The 24,476-nt window shown below is 44.4% G+C and overlaps 2 protein-coding genes across 8 annotated transcripts in view; one reads left to right on the top strand and one right to left on the bottom strand.

Annotated features, from left to right (window-relative positions):
- The window catches only part of LOC118366683 (kalirin-like), a 259,805-nt gene extending 244,791 nt beyond the window's left edge, over nucleotides 1–15,014 (bottom strand). For 3 of the 5 annotated variants that reach the window (XM_052493888.1, XM_052493891.1, XM_052493892.1), the window contains exon 1: nucleotides 14,301–15,014. In XM_052493888.1, coding sequence (XP_052349848.1) covers nucleotides 14,301–14,367 — 67 coding nt within the window. In that variant the 5' untranslated portion in view covers nucleotides 14,368–15,014. The remainder of the gene's footprint in view (nucleotides 1–14,300) is intronic. The other 2 variants (XM_052493889.1, XM_052493890.1) reach the window with 2 other exon arrangements.
- Nucleotides 15,015–22,845: 7,831 nt separating this feature from the next.
- LOC118367137 (myosin light chain kinase, smooth muscle-like) overlaps nucleotides 22,846–24,476 on the top strand; it is a 95,246-nt gene continuing 93,615 nt past the window's right edge. For 2 of the 3 annotated variants that reach the window (XM_035750215.2, XM_035750213.2), the window contains exon 1: nucleotides 22,931–23,122. The gene's annotated coding sequence lies outside the window, so the exon portion shown is untranslated. Of the gene's footprint in view, nucleotides 23,123–24,476 lie in introns of all 3 variants that reach the window. The other variant, XM_035750214.2, reaches the window with a different exon arrangement.

Here is a 24,476-nt window from a genome sequence, read left to right as displayed (position 1 = left end):
ATCTGAAGCTGTGAAAGCCAAATTGCCCAAGAATCTGCCATTTGTTTTTCTGGGATTTAAAAAAAAAAGAAGCACCTTTGAGATTCTGTTTGTAATGAAAAGCACTATATAAAATAAATATTATTAGTAGTATTATTATTAACAACTATACAAGAAGGAATTATGTCCTACCAAGTCAAAGTTGGCTCTAGTCCAAGGCATATCCTACACATCTCCCTCTGACTTGTCAATATCCCTTGTTTCACCGTTGCCTCATTTTTCTACTTGCCTGTGCCTCTTCGGTTTTGTAAAATAGCTATCTGGCTAGCAAAGCTACCTAGCTATCTTGATTTGCACCAATTTTAGCATTTTAAGCTAGAGAACGTTAGCCATTAGTTAGCTAAGCTACTCGCCCTCGAGGAAGTGAGCATACTTTATCTTGCTAGCTAGCTAAATAGGCTACTCCTCCTTCGTGAACTTGTAGGCCATTTATGTCAGTTCACTTTTAGTGTCAAGACTTCCGCCGAAGTCGGTCCCTCTCCTTGTTCGGGCGGTGTTAGGCGGTCGACGTCACCAACCTTCTAGCCATCGCTGATCCATTTCTCATTTTACAATGGTTTTGTCTTGTCTTCTTTCACACCTGGTTCCAATCCCATCAATTACATGTTGTGTATTTAACCCTCTGTTTCCCCTCATGTCCTTGTCAGAGATTGTTTGATTGTATGTTATGTGCAAGTTATGTGTTGGTGTGCGACGGGTTTTGTACTCAATTTTATTATTTTGTATAGTTTGGGTTTTTAAAAGGTTTTTGAGCACTTATTAAACTACTCCGTTTATACCAAGTTCGTTCTCCTGCGCCTGACTTCCCTGCCACCAACACGCACCCATTACAGAATCTCCGACCTTAACTATGGAGTCAGCAGGAGAGGGTACCCCGGCCATTGAGGTGGAGGAGCGCGTCCAGGAGCACGCAGTTATGCTTTACCATCTTGGTGCCGCCATGGTTCGCGTTGTCCAGACAATGGACCGCTGGGAGAGACAGGGAGTTCTTCCAGCGCCTCCATCAGCACAACCGGGGTCTCTCCTGAGTGCCCCTATCCCGCCTGAACAACAACGGGAGGGCTACGAACTGCCTAGATGTTCTTGTTGCAGTTAGTCCTCTATCTGGTCACTGTCCACGCAGCTCCATCGGACCGTGATAGGGTGTCCACCCTCGTCTCGTGCCTCACCGGGAGAGCCCTGGAGTGGGCCAACGCCGTGTGGAGAGAGGGAGATGTGGCGTTGGACCAGTTTGAGGGGTTCACCGGGCAGTCTTTGACCACCCGCCCGAGGGTAGAGCGGCGGGTGAGCGCCTCTACCATCTGAGGCAGGAGACAAGGAGGGCCCAGGAGTTCAGAACCCTGGCTGCCGGCGCGGGATGGAACAACAGGGCCCTGATCGACCATTACCGCTGCAGTCTGCGCAACGACGTCTGTCAGGAGCTGGCCTGCAGAGACACCACCCTCACGTTTGACCAGCTGGTGGACCATACAGCTGGACAACTTGCTGGCTACTTGCGGACGTTCAGATCGGGGTCTGGTGGTTCCATCCTCCCGCACCCCCTCTCCGATACCCATGGAGCTGGGAGGGGTGGTGCGCATGGAGACCGAAGGGAGTTCCCGCTTGTGCACCATCTGTGGCCACAGAGGTCACACTGCCGGTCGGTGCAGGGTTGGTTCCTCTGGGAATCGAGGCAGCAGGCAGGGCGCTCTGGCGTCACCCCAGGTGAGCCGACACCTTTCTCACCCAGAGCCCTCTGTTGCACATATGTTTGTGTCTGTCACATTCCCTGAGTTTTCCACACATTCCCAGCATAACGTGCTCGTCGATTCAGGCGCGGCTGGGAATTTTATTGATAGAGCTTTAGCCTATAGTTTAGGGATCCCCATCATTCCCATGCATGTGCCATTCCCCGTTCACATCTTAGATAGTCGATCATTAGGGTCAGGGTTGATTAGGGAGGTCACCGCGCCTTTGGGCATGGTGACGCAGGGGGGTCATACGGAGAGAATGAGTATCTCCCTTATTGACTCTCCTGCATTTCCCGTGGTGCTGGGCCTGCCCTGGTTAGCTTGTCATAACCCCACTGTTTCTTGGCCACAAAGGGCTCTCACGGGGTGGTCGCGAGAGTGCTCAGGTAGGTGTTTAGGGGTTTCCGTTGGTGCTACTACTGTGGAGAGTCGGTGCGCATTCCCCCTGAATATGCCGATTTGGCTCTCGCCTTCTCCAAAAAGAAGGCGACTCATTTACCACCTCATCGACGGGGCGATTGTGTGATAGACCTCCTGGTAGACACTGCACTTCCCAGGAGTCACCTGTATCCCCTCTCACAGGCGGAGACGGAGGCTATGGAAACATATGTCTCTGAATCGCTGCGTCAGGGGTACATTCGGTCCTCCACTTCACCCTCCTCCTCGAGTTTCTTTTTTGTGAAGAAGAAGAAGGAGGGAGTTCTGCGCCCGTGTATTGACTATCGTGGTCTGAATCAGATCACTGTGAGGCAGTTACCCACTACCACTCATAGCCACAGTGATAAGAGTCAACGCACGGGGCGCGCTTCTTCACGAAACTAGATCTCAGGAGCGCTTATCCGGGAGGGAGACGAGTGGAAGACGGCTTTCAGTATCACCTCTGGGGACTATGAGTACCTCATCATGCCGTACGGGTTGATGAATGCGCCCATCCGGATCCCTCTTTGGCATCCATAGTGGAGGTGGACGCATCCGAGGCTGGGATAGGAGCGGTGCTCTCTCAGCGTTCGGGTACGCCACCGAAGCTCCGCCCCCGTGCCTCCTTCTCGAAGAAGCTCCGCCTGGCGGAGCGAAACTATGATGTGGGGGACTGGGAGCTGTTGGCTGTCGTCAAAGCCTTGAAGGCGTGGAGACATTGGCTTGAGGGGGCTAAACACCATGTTCTAATCTGGACTGACCACCGCAAACTGGAGTACATCCAGGCGGCGAGGAGACTGAACCCTCGCCAGGCAATGTGGGCCATGTTTTTCACCCGTTTTGTGTTCACTCTTTCTTACAGACCAGGCTTTCAGAACACTAAGGCAAACGCATTGGCCCGGCTATATGACACAGAGGAGCGGCCCATGGATCCCACTCCCATTACTCCCCGCCTCCTGCCTGGTGGCACCAGTAGTGTGGGAGCTGGACACAGACATTGAGCAGGCGTTACGTGCAGAGCCCGCTCCCCTCCAGTGTCCAGCTGGGTGTCTGTACGTTCCGTCTGCTGTCCGCGACCGGCTGATCTATTGGGCCCACACGTCACCCTCCTCTGGTCATCCTGGGATCAGTCGGACGGTGCGCTGTCTTGGTGGGAAGTACTGGTGGCCCACTTTGGCTAAGGGTGTGAGGGTTTATGTTTTCTCCTGCTCGGTGTGCGCTCAGTGTAAGGCTCCTAGGAACCTGCCCAGAGGTAAGTTACAACCCTTACCCGTTCCACAAAGGCCGTGGTGGAACGGCTCATCAGGCTCTCGCCGGCTCGTCAGGCCCCCGCCGGCTCGTCAAGCTCCCGCCGGCTCGTCAGGCTCCCATAAGTGTAAAATTGGGTTGAGATCTGGTGAATGAGACGGCCATGGCATATGGTTTAGATTGTTTTCTTGCTTATCAAACCATTCAAATGGGGGCATTGCTATCCTACGGGGCATAACCGTGGTAGCCAAAATAATGCACTGACCCGCATTTTTATACATGACCCTAAGCATGATGGGATGTTAATTGCTTAATTAACTCAAGAACCACACCTGTGTGTAAACACCTGCTTGTAATGATTTATTATTTTGGCAGTTACCTGTATGCTTTCCATCTTCAATCTCAGAGGCCTTGCTACATTTCCTCTCTGGAGTTTATAAAAAAGCTTGAGACTTCATGGACAAGAGAGAGAAATAATGATATAGGCCTAACCACTTGAGTGGATATAAAATACATTAAACTGGGCAGCATAGAAAGGCTGAGCAAGTGGTCTAACTGGTTGCTAAGCCCATGTCCCAAATGGCACCCAATTTCCTATTTAGTGTACTACTTTTGACTAGAGCCATGGTCAAAAGTAGTGCATTATATAGGGAATAGGGTGCCATGTGAGATGCAGCCTGTAAATCACAAGTCAGAGTGGAGTCCCAAGCACCCATGCCATTAACAGTGCAGACACTGATACCTTAATGAATAAAGTACCCAAAATGTTACAAAATTCCATTACCATACATATCTAGATTAGAAAGTAGGGCTACATTCATTTAACATTCATTCAATACAAATGTAGAGTTATCACAGCACCAATTGCATTCAGATTTGTTCAGAATGAGTTAGTCATGTAGATTCCCAGCGGAAATGGATAATGGTCTCTGTGAGATGTAACCCTTTACTGCCGTCATCTCACTGCGTTGCTTTAGGCATACTGAAATGACATGACTGAAATGACATGACTGAAATGACTGCTTTAAATTGTGCAGCAGCACACGTGTTAAATATGATGCGGAAATATGATGGTTGGAAATGGCAATGAAACCCTCTGAAGCTCAACCACCCTCTGAAACTCAACAACCCTCTGAAGCCCAACCACCCTCTGAAACTCAACAACCCTCTGAAGCCCAACCACCCTCTAAAGCCCAACCACCCTCTGAAGCCCAACCACCCTCTAAAGCTCAACAACCCTCTGAAGCCCAACCACCCTCTGAAACTCAACAACCCTCTGAAGCCCAACCACCCTCTAAAGCCCAACCACCCTCTAAAGCCCAACCACCCTCTAAAGCTCAACAACCCTCTAAAGCTCAACCACCCTCTGAAACTCAACAACCCTCTGAAGCTCAACCACCCTCTGAAACTCAACAACCCTCTGAAGCCCAACCACCCTCTAAAGCCCAACCACCCTCTAAAGCTCAACAACCCTCTAAAGCTCAACCACCCTCTGAAACTCAACAACCCTCTGAAGCTCAACCACCCTCTGAAACTCAACAACCCTCTGAAGCTCAACCACCCTCTGAAACTCAACAACCCTCTGAAGCCCAACCACCCTCTGAAACTCAACAACCCTCTGAAGCCCAACCACCCTCTGAAACTCAACAACCCTCTGAAGCCCAACCACCCTCTGAAACTCAACAACCCTCTGAAGCCCAACCACCCTCTGAAACTCAACAACCCTCTGAAGCCCAACCACCCTCTGAAACTCAACAACCCTCTGAAGCTCAACAACCCTCTGAAGCCCAACCACCCTCTGAAACTCAACAACCCTCTGAAGCCCAACCACCCTCTGAAACTCAACAACCCTCTGAAGCTCAACAACCCTCTGAAGCCCAACCACCCTCTGAAACTCAACAACCCTCTGAAGCCCAACCACCCTCTGAAACTCAACAACCCTCTGAAGCTCAACCACCCTCTGAAACTCAACAACCCACTGAAGCTCAACAAAAGCCACTGCTGATAAACAATCAGGTAGAAGAAAACCTAAACTCCTGTTAGGTATTTAGACTCTTTATCAGAATACACACAGATGGTAATATCCACGTGAAAACACCTATGTGCACCAACATCTGAAGTTCATGGGAGCGTGTCAAATTGGGTGTCTAATGAAAGCTAAGAGTCTATATTGTTTTGAAATGAAAGTGTATGTACACTGAGTGTACAAAAGATTAAAGAACACCTTGACACAAACCGGTGCGCCTGACACCTACTACCAGATCCCGTTCAAAGGCACACAATCTTTTGTCTTGCCCATACACCCTCTGAATGGCACACACACACAATCCATGTCTCGATAGTCACAAGGCTTAAAAATCCTTCTTTAACCTGTCTCCTTCCCTTCATCTACACTGATAGAATTGAATAAGTAATATCAATATGGGATCATAGCGTTCACCTATATTCACCTGGTCAGTCCATATCATGGAAAGAGCAGGTGTTCTTAATGTTTTGTGCACTCAGTGCAGGGCTTCTGTTCGCCAGTAATAGCAAGCCTTTGGCTGATAAAAAGTGAAAAGCCGATAAATGAAATTGCCACCAGCCAATTGTCCGGGAGAAGAAAAAAAAAACATTGGGAAATAATGCTTTTTAGCCTATTCATTGATGGAAATACCAGTCGATGTAAATACATTTGACATGTATATTGTACAGTATATTGGATATGTATCTTATTTATCACACGCGTACAGTAGACAGATACAGAGCCTTTGAGTGGAAAATCAGTGCTAGAGCTCCTGCTACAGCATCTCAAACAGCAAACCTAGGCAGCGGAAGGCAGGTTTCATCAGCGCGTCACACACCACTTTACAATGAGCTGGAGGCAGTATGCATTTTGAAAACATATATGTAATTGTTTGAACCCTGAACTTTTTAATACGTATTATGAGGCATGTGTTACTTTACTTCAAAGCAGCCTAGCCAAAATCAGACCATGTCCGTGAAGGCAATTATTTTTATATCATCTTTCTTTCATCGTCCAGTAGCCCACGGTCCTAGTCATATTAGCAACCCATGATAGTTGTTGCACATTAGATCTACCCTCTTTCAAAATTTCTAACGGATATTTTCATATCTGTCACATGAAACCGCTCGCATGATGCCCTTTCTGACGTGAGTGTTTTCCTGCCTATTGCATTACAGAATGAATATTCGCGCCAGGGGAGGAGCTATAGGAGGTCGGGCTTATTGTAATGGCTGGAATGGAATTAATGGAACGTATCAAATACACATCAAATGTATGTAAACGTCCTTTGACTCCATTCGTTATAATTAGCCCGTCCTCCTATAGCTCTGTCCCACCAGCCTCCACTGATTCCCACCTAGCCTACTGCCTTGTGCGCATTACTGCGCTTATAATGTGAAGAAATAATAGTATATCAACATTTTAAGCTAAATATTCTGATCTGTTGCATCAGACTTTAAATTTTGTATTTATTTTTTATGTATCCTAGGCCTACTGGTTGTATGAATTTGGGATCTATCATCCCAAACTGTCCCAGAGTCTGTTTGGAATAGGCTATTTCTTTCTCGACAAGCTGACCAATAGAATAGGTAGACTTTTCTACTACGGACGATAGTAGATTGACATAGGCTAGTGATTTGACTGTTCGTTACTCGTCTTGTAGGCTGAGGAAAAGTAAATGTGGACAGTTACTCTGACGTCTTCAAAGAGTGCACATCAGAATTCAGTAAGGAACACACATGGTTGCATTCTCAACTTGCATGTCCAGTTAATATGAATTACCATAATATAAATGTGATTTCTGTCATTCTGAGCACCGTGGGTGGACGCCCTAATCAGATTATGCACCCAATGCATATGGGTAAATTTCTCAAATGCCCGGTAAATTAAAATGCTGCAGGTCAAATATCCAGCAACACATTTTCCTGACAGAAACCCTGACCCAGTGTACATTTTCAGCCATTTTCCATCTGAAAAATGTGGAATATGCAAAGGATTTGATTTCTGGTCAAACAGCTGAAAAAGAGGTCTTAGAAAACATCTACCAGAAAAAGTATTACAAATGTATTAGAAATACATCAAAACACAATCATGTTGAAGTCAATTCCGTTACCAACATTTCTTTGTCGCTCACTGGCTGGAGTCACCGAGCCATGAGGAGAGAGGATAACGAAAAGTTCCCCAAAGTAACAAGTAAAGGTAGACCTATCAATTAGTTCTAGTGTTTTTACGGATATAAATGTTGTTTATGAATTATTAAGTGGTTAAAACGGTCAATTCCGTTACCAAATCGGTAATGGTATTTCTGCAATGGCTAGAACGGGAAATCATAGTAATCAAACCACAGTTGGGTTCACAAGTTTGGACAACACAATACAGTAGAGTTCAGTACCCTACATAGTAGAGCATACTAGAGTTGAGTACACTATAATGTACTATACTGAACTGCACTGTACTATTCTCTACTGTAGTCTACTGAGCTCTACTGTGCTGTACTTTGATGTCCAATATTGTGAAACATAGACGTCTATGATCGTTTCAGATTCCGGTCCGGTCTATCCAAATTTGGTCTTGTTTGTTGGACAGATCTCATTCAAATAATAGCCATTGTGTAGAATATGCAAAGGAGGATAATGCATATTTATAACTTTGTGGACCTATTTAGGATACATCACCATGAAGAGAAGGACGTTCATCTCCATAATTATGCATCTGTGTACTACAGATCAGGGACCCATGATGAAATTATGTTACTGGGTGTAAATCCACTTCACTTACTGTAGTTCCATAACCGAAATAGATTTTTTTCAAAGTCAATGTGTCATGTCATAGCTAACACCCCATTCAGAAATCGTTCAATCTTAATTCAGAGCACGTATTAAACAGTTTTTAAAAACGTGGACACAAAAAAACTGAAGGAGATTTTACTGAAATTCTGTTACCAAACTTTGCATTCGCACAGTTCTTCCAGAACATGTTTTTTTTGTTGTCAAATTGTCAGTGTAAATTGTTAAAAGTAGTCCTTGTGCATAGAGTTGTACAGTTTGTTAAACTTTGAAATCAACGGTTTTTGTTTGGCATACATTTTAAGTGAAAAATCTGAGTCTCAGCCCAATTCTGTTACCGTGGAATTGCCCAGATGCTGTTACCGTGGAATTGCCCAGATGCTGTTACCGTGGAATTGCCCAGATGCTGTTACCGTGGAATTGCCCAGATGCTGTTTCCGTGGAATTTCCCAGATGCTGTTACCGTGGAATTGCCCAGATGCTGTCCTTAGGGAGCTGCTTCGACTACTTTGTCAATTTCTCTAAAAGCCTTGATATTCCAGCAGCAGCAGTGATGGATCAGCTAATAAGATCTCCCTCCATTACCCTCTCAGACTAACCAACCAGCCCGCCCCCAACAGAACACTGACAGCATATGGTTCGTCATGAACGGTGAGGAGCCTGCTGCTTTTAGAAGTGGGGGACATCCCTCTTTTGCCCTCTTCTTTACTCCCTCCTCCACGTCAGATCATGACTCAATAATTCTCACAAAATTATCTCACTCTCTCTATTACCCCAGTGGTTTACGTTGGCAAATTAGTCATTTTCCTCCCTGGCGGCACGGTGGATTGCAGTGTAGACTGAGCCTGGTGTGCCTGGCCAGCTGAGGGGAGAAGGGACAGGGAGAGAGGGGACGGGGAGAGAGGGGAAGGCCCTCAGCTCAGCACACACCCAATGTTCCGGCTGACAGCGGGGGCATGGGAGCCCATTGTTCTTCCCCTCTGGCTGCTACCCACGCAGCATGGAGCACAGCACAGCAAAGAAGTCATTAACTATCAGGGCCCGGCTGGGCCAGGCCTGGTATGACTACCAGGATGAGGGGGGCGGCCCGATGATGCAGTACCCAGGCCAAAGCTTGTCCCGGTGGGGTGGAACCTGCCTGCCTGTCTGCCTGCCTGGCTCTCAGACTGCAGGGACACCATGACTCCATTCAGTCAGCAATGTTTCAGTCTCTTTCACAGATTCTCTTTCATGTGCCAAGATCAAAACACCCAGACCTGCATTGTGTTTGGTCAGAGCAGATGTGCAAGGGGTAGGTAAAGCGGCATAGGCACAAGGCTATACTGTCTAAATGTTCAATGCATGGCCTTGAAGAATAGACACTGCACTGAGGTAGCCTATATACATTGGCTGATGGCAATAATGATCATTTATTGAATCTATTACTTTTAATTATGCTTATTATACTAAATGGGATATGAAGTGAAAAAAAAGAACAAAACAAAGCGAGGAATATTCACAGGTGTGTGAATTAATGTCAATATCTTTCCTGTCACTGGGGAGCCAATTACATTGTAATGTTTTGTGTACTCGTGTGCATCTCCACACATTAATCACATGCCTGAATGCATAGGGAACCTCATCTGCAGTGCCCTGATATTACCTAGGTGGAGCTATCAACAGTTAACCTTAGCTTTTAAATTAAATAAAATGGCTAGCCCCTCATCAAACTATGACTGTGAGCTAAGATATTAAGAATCATGACCATCCAGCCCAGGCAGCCTTCGTCATTTTGTGCATTTCAAATTGCACCCTACTTCCTATATAGGTACTCTAAAAGTAGTGCACAATATAGGGAATACGGTGCCATTTGGGATGCAGACATAGTCTCCCGAGAGGGAGCAGGTCCTATATCACACAATGAAGTGGAAAATTAAGGTCCTGGGGGCACTAAGGTCAACCAGCTGCCCTAGCAGATTTGAGCAAGCTGTGTGACCACACACTCCACCCCACAGTCATCTCTAGCACCAACACACTGGCCAGGGATTTGAATAATGAATGGAGCTAGCCCTCTACAACGCCCCATAGCCACTTACGAACTGCGTAACTCAAAATATATTTTTTTATCAAATCAAATTATATTTGTCACATGCGCCGAATACAACCTTACAGTGAAATGCTTACTTACAAGCCCTTAACCAACAATGCAGTTCTAAGAAAATGCAACAAAACAAAGTAAGAGATGAATTGGGTTTTATCATCCTGTTTTAATGCAAAATTTAGGCCTCGTAATTTGGTTAGTAAGCCCGGTTTTTGCCTACTTCTTGCTACGTCTTGCTCAAAGACAAATTAAACAACTTCTATGCTCACTTTGAGGACAATAAAGTGCCACTGACACGGCCCGCTACCACAGCCTGTGGGCTCTCCTTCTCCGTGTCCAACGCGAGTAAAACATTTAAACGTGTTAACCCTCGCAAGGCTGCCAGCCCAGATGGCATCCTGAACCGCGTCCTCAGAGCATGCGCAGACCAGCTGGCTGGTGTGTTTACAGACATATTCAATCAATCCCAGTCTGCTGTCCCCACATGCTTCAAGATGGCCACCATTGTTCCTGTTCCCAAGATAGCAAGGGTAACTGAACTAAATGACTATCGCCCCGTTGCACTCACTGCTGTCATCATAAAGTGCATTGAGACAGTAGTCAAGGATCAAATAACCTCCACCCTACCTGACAACCTAGACCCATTTCAATTTGCTTACCACCCCAATAGGTCCACTGACGATGCAATCGCCATCACACTGCACACTACCCTATTCCATCTGGACAAGAGGAATACCTATGTAAGAATGCTGTTCATTGACTACAGCTCAGCATTCAACACCATAGTACCCTCCAAACACGTCATTAAGGTCGAGACCCTGGGTCTCAACCCCGCCCTGTGCAACTGGGTCCTGGACTTTCTGACGGGCCGCCCCCAGGTGGCGAAGGTAGGAAACAACATCTCCACCCCGCTGATCCTCAACACTGGGACTCCACAAGGGTGCGTTGTCAGCCCTCTCCTGTACTCCCTGTTCACCCATGACTGCGTGACCATGCACGCCTCCAACTCAAACATCAAGTTTGCAGACGACACCAGAGTGGTAGGCTTAATTACCAACTACGACGAGGCAGCCTACAGGGAGGAGGTGAGGACCCTCGGAGTGTGGTGTCAGGAAAATAACCTCTGTCAAAAAAACAAAGGAGATGATCGTGAACTTCAGGAAACAGCATAGGGAGTACCCACCCATACACATCGACAGGACAGCAGTGGAGAAGGTGGAAAGTTTTAAGTTCCTCTGCGTACACATCACGGACAAACTGAAATGCTCCACCCACACAGACAGGGTGGTGAAGAAGGCACAACAGCGCCTCTTCAACCTCAAGAGGCTGCAGAAATGTTGCTTGTCACCTAAAACACTGACAAACTTTTACAGAGGCACAATCGAGAGCATCCTGTCCGGCTGTATCACCGCCTGTACGGCAACTGCACCGCCCTCAACCGCAAGGCTCTCCACAGGGTAGTGCGGTCTGCACAACCGGGGGCAAACTACAGGACACCTACAGCACCCGATGTCACAGGAAGGCCAAAAAGATAATCAAGGACAACAACCAGAGCCACTGCCTGTTCACTCCGCTATCATCCAGGAGGCGAGGTCAGTAAAAGGTGCATCAAAGCTGAGACCAAGAGACTGAAAAACAGCTTCTCTATCAAGGCCATCAGACTGTTAAACAGCCATCACCAGCACAGAGAGGCTGCTGCCAACATACTGACTCAAATCTCTGGACACTTAAAATAAATGGACCTAATAAATGGATCACTAGTCACTTTAAATAACGCCACTTTAATAATGGTTACATATCCTACCTTACTCATCTCATATGTATATACTGTACTCTATACCATCTACTGCATCTCGCCTATGCCGCACGGCCATCACTCATCCATATATTTTACATGTACATATTCTTATTCATCCCTTTACATTTGTGTGTATAAGGTAGTTGTTGTGAATTTGTTAAGATGACTTGTTAGATATTACGGCACTGTCGGAACTAAGAAGCAGAAGCATTTCCCTACCCTCGCATTAACATCTGCTCACCATGTGGATGTGACCAATACAATTTGATTTGATTTGAGACTTCATATTCACAATGTTGGTCCAATCAACTAAAGTAGTTCCTTCCGACCCAGCTGCTCTGGTGTTTCTTCTCAGTTTGACTTATTTCCTGCAGACTGAAATGCTTCGAGCTATTCAGATATTGATCCAAGAGCTTGCCTCTGTCAATCTCCAGCAATTATTACCTGGACTAATGATGACCCTTGCTCTGCTCGGGCGCTACTTGTTAAAAGCCAGGTGCAAGCGGGCGAAATTACCCAGCGAAGTGATTGCCATGGCTACCAATTACATATCGGAAAGGCAGACGGAGGGAGAAATACATTTTCACCAGGCTTCTCTGATGACTTTGTGAACCTTGCAGGCGAATGACCTATGTCCTGTATGCGAGAAAAGGCTTCTACTCCAGATGCCACTTTACAAAGAGGGGAGAATTAAAGTTAACATTCAAGGTTAATTTACCTCTAAGCTCTGAATGAGCAGGCATGGAGACTCCTGTGTGGCTCAGGACATAAGCCCACTTTTAGCGCTCTTTCAGCCGGCCGTTGTGAATGGATTACAGCGCATTCAGCCACATAGCATCTTTCTCTCGTGGTAAACACCCACTCCTGGTTGGGGCTGTGGTTGAGTGGGACCTTTATGGTTTATGGTCTCTACCCCCTGCCTGCCTGCCTGCCCCCAGGGTAGGTCCTGTCATGGTGTATCAATAGAACTATCAATGACAGACCTATTGAGAAACAGGAGCAGGTGTCCTCGCATGGTCTCCACTGCACCACCACAGAAAAGTCATATTCCTCGCCAGTGGCTTTTACTGATCTCGCCATCTGTGAGTCATTTCAATTCCATTTCGGCGTAGAGGAAGCCAGTGCTGTTGTGATTCCGTGCACCTTGACGCCAAAGGCACAATGTCTTAGGGGCTGGGGCTCCACTTTTCCACCAGCTTGTGTTTTTTCCCACTTCCTGGTTCTCATCTGCTCCCCACCCTACTAAGGAGGCTGCTTGATAGACTACAAAGAAAACACACATACATATATATATATATATTAATGTGAGATGAAAACTAGTGGGTGTGCTGGCAGAGCTTGGTGTGATTCCCATGCACTAGACTATATTGAGATGGAGAGGCAGGGTGTGTCCCACTTCTCCAGTAGAGCATACAGAATGTGTTTGACACACACACACACACACACACACACACACACACACACACACACACACACACACACACACACACACACACACACACACACACACACACACACACACACACACACACACACACAGGCACAGCAGACTAGGCAAGAATACAGTCTTAGATCCTAAACCCACATGGTGCTGGGAAGGGTCTCTAAACATGACAAGTGTCAGAGTTGTTCCTTGAGAAACTGCCTTTCCCCTCTGATGGAGTCCCACAGTAACCGACAGCCACTCATTTAAGCAGTCCAGTGTTGGTTGATAGATGGCACAAGATCATCCCAAGCTGTCAGCTTCTTCTGGTGACAAGTGTTTACAACACACACACACACACACACACACACGGCAGTATATTTTTGAGTGCGTGTGTGCGCGTTCAAGGTGGTGCAATTATGAATGTGGAAGGTAAATACGTGTCCAACCAAAGCAACAGTGTGTCCCTTTATACACACACATCTGATATACGTTATAACAACAACATATCACATAATTCTACAGATATCCTCGATTCAATGTTTACACAGTGTCAATGAATAGCCCATTTCTTATATTTTAGTGCTCATTAGATTTGAGAACTGGTACCTAAGCCGAGGGACTCACGTTCTCCAACAGAGACCAATTGGGGCTACGGCAAGAGATGATTTGCCATAGGTTCAAGACAATGGCTTACCCCGTCCAACATTGCATGTATCAAAACGTTTCACTTCACTGAAATAAAGGGTTTCAAATATTGTACTTTCATCCTACCGGTTTTGAAAAAAGCATCCGTATCTGAATCATTCGGTCCCTCCTCGGCTGCTTCAGCAGAATTCATGTTTTCTACTAGAGGATTTCAAGAGACAATGTAGCCCGAAATATATCCAGTGATTACTTTAACCAAATCAGTGCAGCGCGGGCTGGCTTCTTCATGTTCTTGAGTTCTTTGTCACAGGCGCTCGCGTTTTTCAGTCGTGGGTTTCCGTCCTTGTGCTTGGGCTGTATTTTGCGCTCTATTGTTTCACATTCAACCTCCTCCGTTCGCAGCCCCGGCGCCACAAAAGGAACCCAATGCGCGCGTGACAAAATGAAGATACCGTACGATTTCAAATGGGTTGTTCTGCTGGGGGGAAAAGAGCGGATTTACACTAAACGCCCCACGTCTTGAGTATAATATAGTCCAGAGCATCCCAGAAAATTAGCTGTAGCCTATAAAGTCAAGGCATCGGCATATGGTTGCATTACAACGGTTTCTTGGCAGTTCGTTCCAGTGATGTCACGAAAGCTGCGTAATGAAATTGGTCTGGCTATGAAAAAAAGCATCAACATGATTTTACATATATAACATATATAACCTTTACAGAAAAAAAAGTCATAATAGTACGAAGTCCGTATCTAACCCCCAAATCCCTTGCCTCCTTGTTTATTATAAAATCCGCTAATCGCGCAGATAGGAGCTGTATCAGTACAGCCTGGAACAGCAGGATGTATTCCCAACAATAGCTCAGAAGCAGACCCCTCCGCCCCTATACCCTCGCCCCCTAAACACACTCCTTTCCCTTTTCACTAGATTGCTAAGGTGAATAAACTGCTGTGGAGAAAGTTGACAAGAAGCCGCAATATATTACTTATTTTGGGATTAGACACAACCCCTTTATTCAAACCAATAGCCTATGTATTTTCTCCCAACATAGATAGCAATGTTTTTTTTAAACACGCTGCCAAATAGAATGACAAGCCTTTCGCTACACCCGCAAAAGCATCTGCTAAATATGTGTATGTGACCAATACAATTTGATTTGATCATCACAATGCAGATAGGCTACTGCTCTGCAACGTGTGCTTGAAGCCTACACAATTCCATGTGATAACTCAATTTCTATATGTAGGGCGATAAACAACTAATGTTAGTCCATTGGCCTACCAGCTACCTCTCTCACCCCATGATTTGACAAAGCACGTCCCGTCATTCAAAAGGCACTCACTCTCCCGTTGTCCCCGTGATGCCCCCTATCGCAACATCTCATCATAGGCCTAATTAAGAGTCAATTATATTTGGAAACACTTAGGAACTTTTCCCAAATCTCATTCTATTCTACTGGCCCGTTTCTTGAGAGCAGTTTCGTATAATTTTGAATTAAACATTTGTGTAGCCTTCCCTAAATATGAAAGATAACGTTCGCTGTTATTTCATTAGGCTTATTAAAATCACAATGACATCGGATTCAATGCGGCACTGTGGTCACGCTGTTGTCTGGCCGGTAGATAGAAAGCTAAATACTCCCCTCTAGTGATAGCCTAGTTTTTCAGTAGACCACCAACAAATCTAAGACAATAGTAGCACAACGCTCCACGTCGCAATGACTTAACGCTATGTTATGTGGCTACCTACCCAGAAGGTATTCATTACCAAAAACGCAGAGGAGTCAAATGTGTTTTCCTTCTTGGGATAGAGCTAAAGGAGAACAATAAATGGATAATTCTTCTTATATTGGAATGCCTGTGCTTGCTGGCAGGGGAAAAAAACGATTGGATGGCCATCACAAGTAGGTCTAAAATAATTAGTTGTGGAGCTTTCTTTTTCCATCAAGGCAGTCTTGAAGAACGAAAGGAGGAACTTTTTTGATTTAAATAAGATTTTATTTACTTGGCACTTCGATAGAGATATTTCAAATAGCGTGACAAATAAACGCCAACGCATTTCTGCTTAGTAGACCTTTGAGTGGCAAGTTAACCAATCCAAAAATATGTAACATAATAATTCAATTAAATAACAGAATACAGAGATTATATATAATAATAACAATAATAAGCAGTTAAGAGCGTTGGGCCAGTAACTGAAAGGTCCTCAAGCCCATTCGGTGAAAAAATCTGTTGATGTGCACTTAAACCTAATTGCTTCTGTACATTGCTTTGAATAAATGCTAAATTAATCAAATGTTTAAACTGAAAAAGTTACATAGCTAATAGACTATTATTAATAGGAGATTTAAAAAAACATTGACAATTATTTTGCTCTCACAGCCATGCAATCTCCATAGACAAACATTGGCAGTAGAATGGCCTTACTGAAGAGCTCAGTGACTTTCAATGTGGTACTGTCATAGGATACCAACTTTCCAACAAGTCAGTTCGTCAAAATTCTGCCCTGCTACAGCTGCCCTGGTCAACTGTAAGTGCTGTTATGGTGAAGTGGAAACGTCTAGGAGCAACAATGGCTCAGCCGTGAAGTGGTAGGCCACACAAGCTCACAGAACGGGACTGCAGAGTGCTGAAGCGCATTTGTGCGTTAAAATGGTCTGTCCTCAGTTGCAACACTCACTACCGAGTTCCAAACTGCCTCTGGAAGCAACGTCAACACAATAACTGTTCGTCGGAAGCTTAATGAAATGGGTTTCCAGCAGCCACACACAAGCCTAAGAACACCATGCGCAATGCCAAGCATCAGCTGGAGTGGTGTAAAGCTCGCCACCATTGGACTCTGGAGCAGTGGAAACGCATTCTCTCGAGTGATGAATCACGCTTCACCATCGGGCAGTCCCGACAGACAATGTGAGGTCCATTCAGAAATGTGTTGTCGAGATCGGGGTGGAAGAAATTGATTGGCCTGCACAGAGCCATGACCTCAAACCCATCAAATACTTTTGGAATGAATTGGAACGCTGACTGCGAGTCAGACCTAAATCGCCCAACATCAGTGCCCGACCTCACTAATGCTCTTGTTGCTGAATGGAAGGAAGTTCCCGCAGCAATGTTCCGACATCTAGTGGAAAGCCTTCCCAGAAGAATGGAGGCTGTTGTAGCAGCAAACAGGGGACCAACTCCATATTAATGCCCATGATTTTGTAACGAGCAGGTGTCCACATACTTTTGGTCAGGTAGTGTACCTCCCAGTTATCTGAAAGGGGGAGCATTAGAAAGCTGGAGATTGGGTATGAATGGAAAAGCGTGAATATGCCAGAGGACATGGCATATATATTGAGCCACATCCTTTCAATAGGAAAGTTTGGTGAATAAATTGAATGGAATAAATTCCTTACTTCATGTTGCAGTTATCTTGGAAAGGTAAATATTAAGGCATTGTAAATGCTCATTTGATGTCATTTCATTGTAGATCATTTCTATACATAGACTATATACGGCCTCTCTCATATGACCAATATAGTATGTGTCCCTTGAGGAAGAGGTCGTCTGACTCCAATGGGACTTCCTGGAATATTTACCCTCTTATTCCATGTCTTGACAGACCCTTAAAGATGTTACACCTGCTACATACTGAACTGCGACCCCAACTGTAAGTCTCCAGATACATGTGTGTCCTTTGAAACCTTCCGTTTCTCTACACCTGCCTGCAGTTGGGAATGGGAACATCTCACAACTGCGGATTGACCGAGTTCTCGGGTATCAACAAAAATAAATAAAAGAGAATGCGTGAGTGAATGGCATTTATGACAGCTCCGTAGATAGGGTTTGAAGATGTATTCAAAGCAGTGGGTCAGTGTCAAGTCACCTCACTGCTCCGAGTGAAATCCTTTTCTTGAATCATTTGGCATTCATTATAAATTCATTATTGTCTCTGTGTCCTGTGTTGTTCCTCGCGGGAACAATGGTGGGGTGAAAGTGTCAGACTTCATCAACGATCGCAAATTGCATCTGGATCCCAACGACACGGTTCATCCTTACTAATCAGATCCCATTGTCGTGGAAATAACTGTTATTCTATTTTAGACTCTAGACTAGAAATCCTCTTTTCTGCTTTACGTTGACTGCTAAAGAATATGATATTAGACATCACAAAGAGCTTTCCAAAGAAGCCTTCAATGTGATGAGATAACCGCAATATTTTCAAATGGTGCAGTTTTGTAGGCCTACAGCCAGTGTGTGTGTGTGCGCGTGTGTGTGTATGTACGTGTGTGTGTGTGTGTGTGTGTGTGTAGGTGTGTAGTTCTCCCCATAAGACCACCCCTAATACTGGGAATGTGTCATCCCACAGATGGGCCCGCTGGGCCACCAGGTGCCAGGAAGTGACAGCCATCCTCAACCAACCAGGTCGGGCCCTGCCACCAAAATACACACTTCTCTCTGGCTATTTTAAGCTTGCTCCGTTCTGAATGTGCGTGTGTGCTGTCTAATGCATGCACACTTTGTTTTCACTACATTGTCTTCTTATGATTATCTGAGTTCAGAAAAATCCTGTCTGGTTTGCTTTGATATTGTGTTTGCCCTGTGGCTATATCTCCAACCACAATTAACTTGTGGTAATTGAAACCCTCCTTTGTGCATCTTGTCAGCAACAAAATGCTTTGTGGAGTTCAAAATGGGAATTTCTGAGACAGATTCCTTTGTTGGTTGTGTTCGTGATTGGAATATTCTGTTACTGAGCCTAGGATACATACAGGTAGATTAGATGATATTGCAAATCATCCTCTGATTACTTGGTTCGATCCAGCTCCTGCTGTTTCCATGGTGACCAGAGCACAGGATGTTCTGCAGTCTAAGTTGATGATCTGTGGGCCAGGCGGCCTGCGGCCATCAGGCTATGGCCTGTTAACAGGCCCTCTGCCAGGATCCTTATGGTTTACCCACAAACACAGACCCGCAGACAGAGACAAATGCACAGCATATGGTTAAAGCATCCGACAGCCAAGACCAGGAGGAAGTCCTAATATGGACAGCGTAAGCCTAAATCAGGTATAAAGCGGGAAGTAGACATTATTACCCTCATGATTTAAATTGTTTGACCAAACGATTCAAGAGAAGAGCAGCTGTACTGCACATCAAAAACATCACAGAGCCATGAAAATCAAGAGACAGTAAAATACCTTAATAAAAACCTTGAGTGCTTAATATGCACTGAGCTTCTTCCTTGCAAGCTCAATACAGTATATTACTGAACCCTGGTTATGGGGAAGGCACTCTATGCACCCTAAAAGTGGTTATCCTTTATAAAAATAGATTTTGCATATCTGTAATACACAGGGAAGATAAACTGTAGGAAAATGACTATTTCGAAAAGAGATTGGCAAACTGACCACAGGATATTATGGGAGAGTTGTTGCATGTATTGGGTGGAGAACTATTCATATGAGACAGCTGGGGATAATTCAGCAGTACACTTCCTAACTTTAGCCAGTAGATGGTGCTATGCACCAGAAGGCCTGGGTTATATTGTAAAACTGATTGGGTTAACAATTGTTATGGATTTTGTAACATTTGAAACATCCTCACTGTCCACAAATGTAAACAAATTGGACTTTGGCAAAATGGCATTAACTTTTTTTTTAAATATCCAAAGACATATAAGTCTCAATAACTTACGCATGTCAGTTTACAAACCAAAAACCTCACCTCAAACGACGGAATGTCTTGCCACATGGCAGTACCACTCTCCAATTGGAAAAGTGCGCTGCCAAAACCAGGCCATAAAACATTCCTAGAAACCACACAGCGGGTTGACTACTTTAATCAGTGGAGTGGGTTGGCCAATTACAGAGATACAGCCACAAACTGACAGGAAGAAAATAATTACTGCATTAACTACGGGAGATATGCAGATCAGGGGCGCCTCTCCCTCTCATATTGACTTCTCTAAATGCCAAGGTCAACAAGGTTATACAGTAGCTATCTCTGGTCCAGGGTGTTAGCACGGCTGCTAACTCTGAGCCCCTTTTAACGGCGTTCGCAGCCGTACTAACGCCCTGGACCAGAACTCTACAGGTGCCTGCCTACATGTCATGGTAAGGTCAAGTGCATTCCATAACATTTGCATTTATAGTATTTTATCCTAATGACATTTTCCATCCTTCCATCCAAATGGTGTAGTCGGTGTTAACAAGCCAGTGGAATACACTCGGAAGTAGGAGAAGTAAGAGAAGTGTGGAGTGTGAAAAACACCAGGACACTCCAATAAAACATACCAATGTTTTTCACTACATGACTTAAGATATACAACTAATGTGTATCGGGGGGGGGGCTCAGTGTTGAAAACCATTTTAAACGGCCTTCCCTAGAGCAGGGTTTATAACGTATGTGGAGGGAAGACCGAGGGGGGGCTTCCTATACCTCTGTGTTTCAGACAGTCTAGGACTGTTTTGTCTGGAGTTTCGTTTGAGGCAGCACTCCCAGAGAATGTTTACTTTTACCTTTCCGGTGGGCTAGCTACTCTTGATCTGATTCCCATGATTCCCAAGTAGCCTACTGTAAGACCTGCCTCTTTCTGGAATGGGTAGGGGTGGGTGTCAACATTTTTACATGGAATATGAGATTGCCTAATAGAAGCTGAACACCTTTAATATAACAGCGTATATCATTGTTTTGTGAAGTCTGTTATAGCGGACCTATTCAGACGTTTATCATTTTGTAATGCCTGAGACACAATAAGTACTCAGGAGAACTGCTTAGCCCGCCCAGAGAGGTACAAACCCCATTGCTCCTTTGCTTAACCAACACAGTTCATTAAAGGATAGGATAGGACACTGAGTTATAGAGAACACACTGATCTGCTGATGGACTGATAAACTGAAGTGCAGTAGTATGACATAGTACAATATCCACTAGAGAGCAATGATGTAACACTGATGCTGACCTCTCAATGCACAATTGGAAAATGAGTTATGATCTGTTCAAAAAGTTAGATGAGGTTTGGTAAGTATGCAGTTTGACTTCCAGCGTGTGTTATTTGATCAAGTTGTTGACAGAATACCACACTAAATATCTCAAGTCTTCCTTTGCATAAACCTAAGAAACATATCTCCTCATTATCCTAATCGAATCACACGTTCCCTTTGACACTTTCTCTCAAGCGCTTGGTAGTTTGTTTCTAACACATGGACTGTTTTTCCAACATTCAGTCCGCTGTCTTCTTTTTGCTTTCTGTGTTTCCTATATAGCACTGCCATCACTGACAGTTGACAGGTTGTGAAGTCAGCTGCAAGTCGAGAAATGCATTTGACCGGGGGGACTGTAACAGCCAGGAGACGTGGCAGGTATCCATTCAGCCTCTAACTTCAAACCCATACGGACTAAATTACCATTCCACATGTTACAACTGTCTGCCTCAACTCTTACCACTGCTCAGCTCCTAAAACATTTATTTTTCACAGTAATATTTCATCAGTGGTGTAAAGTACTTAAGTAAAAATACTTGAAAATACTACTTAAGTAGGTTTTTGGGGTATCTGTACATTACTTTATTATTTATATTTTTGACAACTTTTACTTCACTACATTCCTAAATAAAATAATGTACTTTTTACTCAATACATTTTCCCTGACACCCAAAAGTACTTGTTACACTTTGAATGCTTAGCAGGGCAGGAAAATTCACACACTTATCAAGAGAACATCCCGAGTCAACCCATATTGCCTCTAATCTGGCGGACTCACTAAACACTTTTTTATTTTTATTTAACCTTTATTTAACTAGGTAAGCCAGTTATGAACAAATTCCTATTTACAATGATGGCCTACTAAAAGGCAAAAGGCCTCCTGGGGGATGGGGGCTGGGATTAAAAAAAAAAAAAAAAATATATATATATATAAGACAAAACACACATCATGTCAAGAGAGACAACACAACACGACATAAAGAGAGACCTAAGACATACTTCGTTTGTAATTGATGTCTTGAGTGTTGGAGTGTGCCCCTGGCTATCCGTAAATAAAAATTAAATAAAATACAAAGTATATTTAAAAGCAAATACTTTTAGACTTTTACTCAAGTAGTATTTTACTGGGTGACTTTCACTTTTACGTAAATCGTTTTCTATTAAGGTATCTTTACTTTTAAGTGTGACAATTGAGTACTTTTCCCCCAATGTATTTCATAGCATAAAAAATACTTGACACTTTTAAATTGGGCTTTCAAAATCGGGAGATACAGCTAGTGGCTCTTGGTGATAGTAGTCAACTATGGTGTCACAGTGAGAAATGCAGAGAAACGACACGAGCCGGTCCTTTTTGTTTTGAGTAATCACGAGTAAGCCTGATAAACTGGGCATTCAATGTTATCAATAACTATCTAGAAAGGATTAAAAGAGTATTACATTTCAGAATAATAGCTGTCTGATTGCAGGCTATGTGAACTAAGCACCGAAAAGCGTATTTAAGATATCTATTTTAATTTACCATCTGAAAATATTGTACTAATCCTCAAATACATGTAAGAAGTTGATGGCCATTGGTTCAAAACGCCCTTGAGCTGAGAGCAATATACATCATGTAGTTCATACATAATTTACAGTTCACAAATGCTGTGACCCAGACCAGACAGTACATTTTGGGGAAAGATTAGCACATTTCCAGACCTTCCCCTTTCCCATCTCACACGACCAATGAAACGTCTCGCAACGCATGTTAGAACTGACGCCAAAAAGTTTGATACTGGCAAACGAAAACCGCAAGAACTGAATCAAGTAGTCTCGACGGTAAGTCCGACGGGTGAGTGACTTACCTGTCTTTGAAAGCGCGATTCATTTTCTCGCTGAGTTCTTTGAGGAAAAGTTTATCCCTTCAGAGTGAAACGTTTGAGCAAAGGAGCAGCTCTTCATATTGGGGGGGCACTACTTTGTAGCACTCTGCAACGTGCTGCTAAGGTAAATCCAACTGAAATATTGAAAATGTTTGGCAGAGCCTAGGCTACCGGTATTGCATAGGCTTACGTGTATATTAAAGCTTATATTAAACTGATTATGACAACTTTTATTATATACTACTTTATTTCTTTAGATTTGTCTTATTATTGCATGTGTTTCCAATTTTCAGCGCTTTTTATTTTTTTTAATTGAAATGTATGAAATTACTATTTACATTATTCTACTGAATGATTAGTAGCCTAATACTTTACCAGAATATTTAAGCTTTTTTTTAGCCTTTCATTTATTGCCTTTGAGTTCTAAATTGCACAAACACTGGAGTAGATAAATAGATAATCATGTAGCGTATTTTAATTCAACGTGGTCGCAGGGCAATTCGTATTGTTCTAATATATATATATATATATGTGTGTGTGTGTGAGAGCTTCATTCAGGATGATATATTACGTTACCTTACATTGTGAATGGAATAGCTGTTGTACAATATCATGCAAGTCATAGGATGTATACGTCTTACACGGTCGTACAATATCATACATATTTGAAGATGTATTGTAATGACCCCGATAAATGAAAATGTAAATGTTTTTATAATCTATTTCATTTAGCAGATGCTCTTATCCAGAGCGTCTTACGGGCGGAATTAGTGTTGTGTCCTTGAGTAAAGGACTTATCGACAGTCGGTTCGAGGATTCGAACCAGAGACCTTTCGGTTACTGGGCCAAAGCTCTTAACAGCTTTTCTCACACGGATCACATGGCCTGTCCATGTGAACCCCTTATCCTTCGGCAGCAATGGTGGTTTAGGTCAGTTGTTCCCAACCTGGGGTACTAGGACCCATGGGGGTACTTGGCCTATCCACAGTGGGTACTTGAGGAGACTCATGAGACCATAGGACTACTGGTCAAATGCGTATGAAGGGGAACTTCCTGCGGGGTACTCCGGGCAGTCAAAATTCAGTTGGTGGTACAGTAAATGAAATAGGTTAGGAACCACTGATTTTTACCTTGTTAGCTCGGGGATTCGATCTTGCACCCTTTCAGTTACTAGTCCAAAGCTCTAACCACTAGGGTACTTGCCGCCTGTGTTGGTGACTGCAGGCCCTCCCTGGAAGCTCAGTGTGCACCTGTCTAGATCTAGCTTCCTTCCCACACAGGATGATGCAAGCTCGGGGATTCGATCTTGCACCCTTTCAGTTACTAGTCCAAAGCTCTAACCACTAGGGTACTTGCCGCCTGTGTTGGTGACTGCAGGCCCTCCCTGGAAGCTCAGTGTGCACCTGTCTAGATCTAGCTTCCTTCCCACACAGGATGATGCACCGTCCTGACCCCTACTGTAATTATCCCCTTCCTTT

This window comes from Oncorhynchus keta, chromosome 34 (genome assembly GCF_023373465.1).
Source record: "Oncorhynchus keta strain PuntledgeMale-10-30-2019 chromosome 34, Oket_V2, whole genome shotgun sequence".
Lineage (NCBI taxonomy): Eukaryota > Metazoa > Chordata > Actinopteri > Salmoniformes > Salmonidae > Oncorhynchus > Oncorhynchus keta.
The sequence above is the reverse complement of the archived record's forward strand: the minus strand, read 5'-3'. Positions and strand labels throughout refer to the sequence as shown.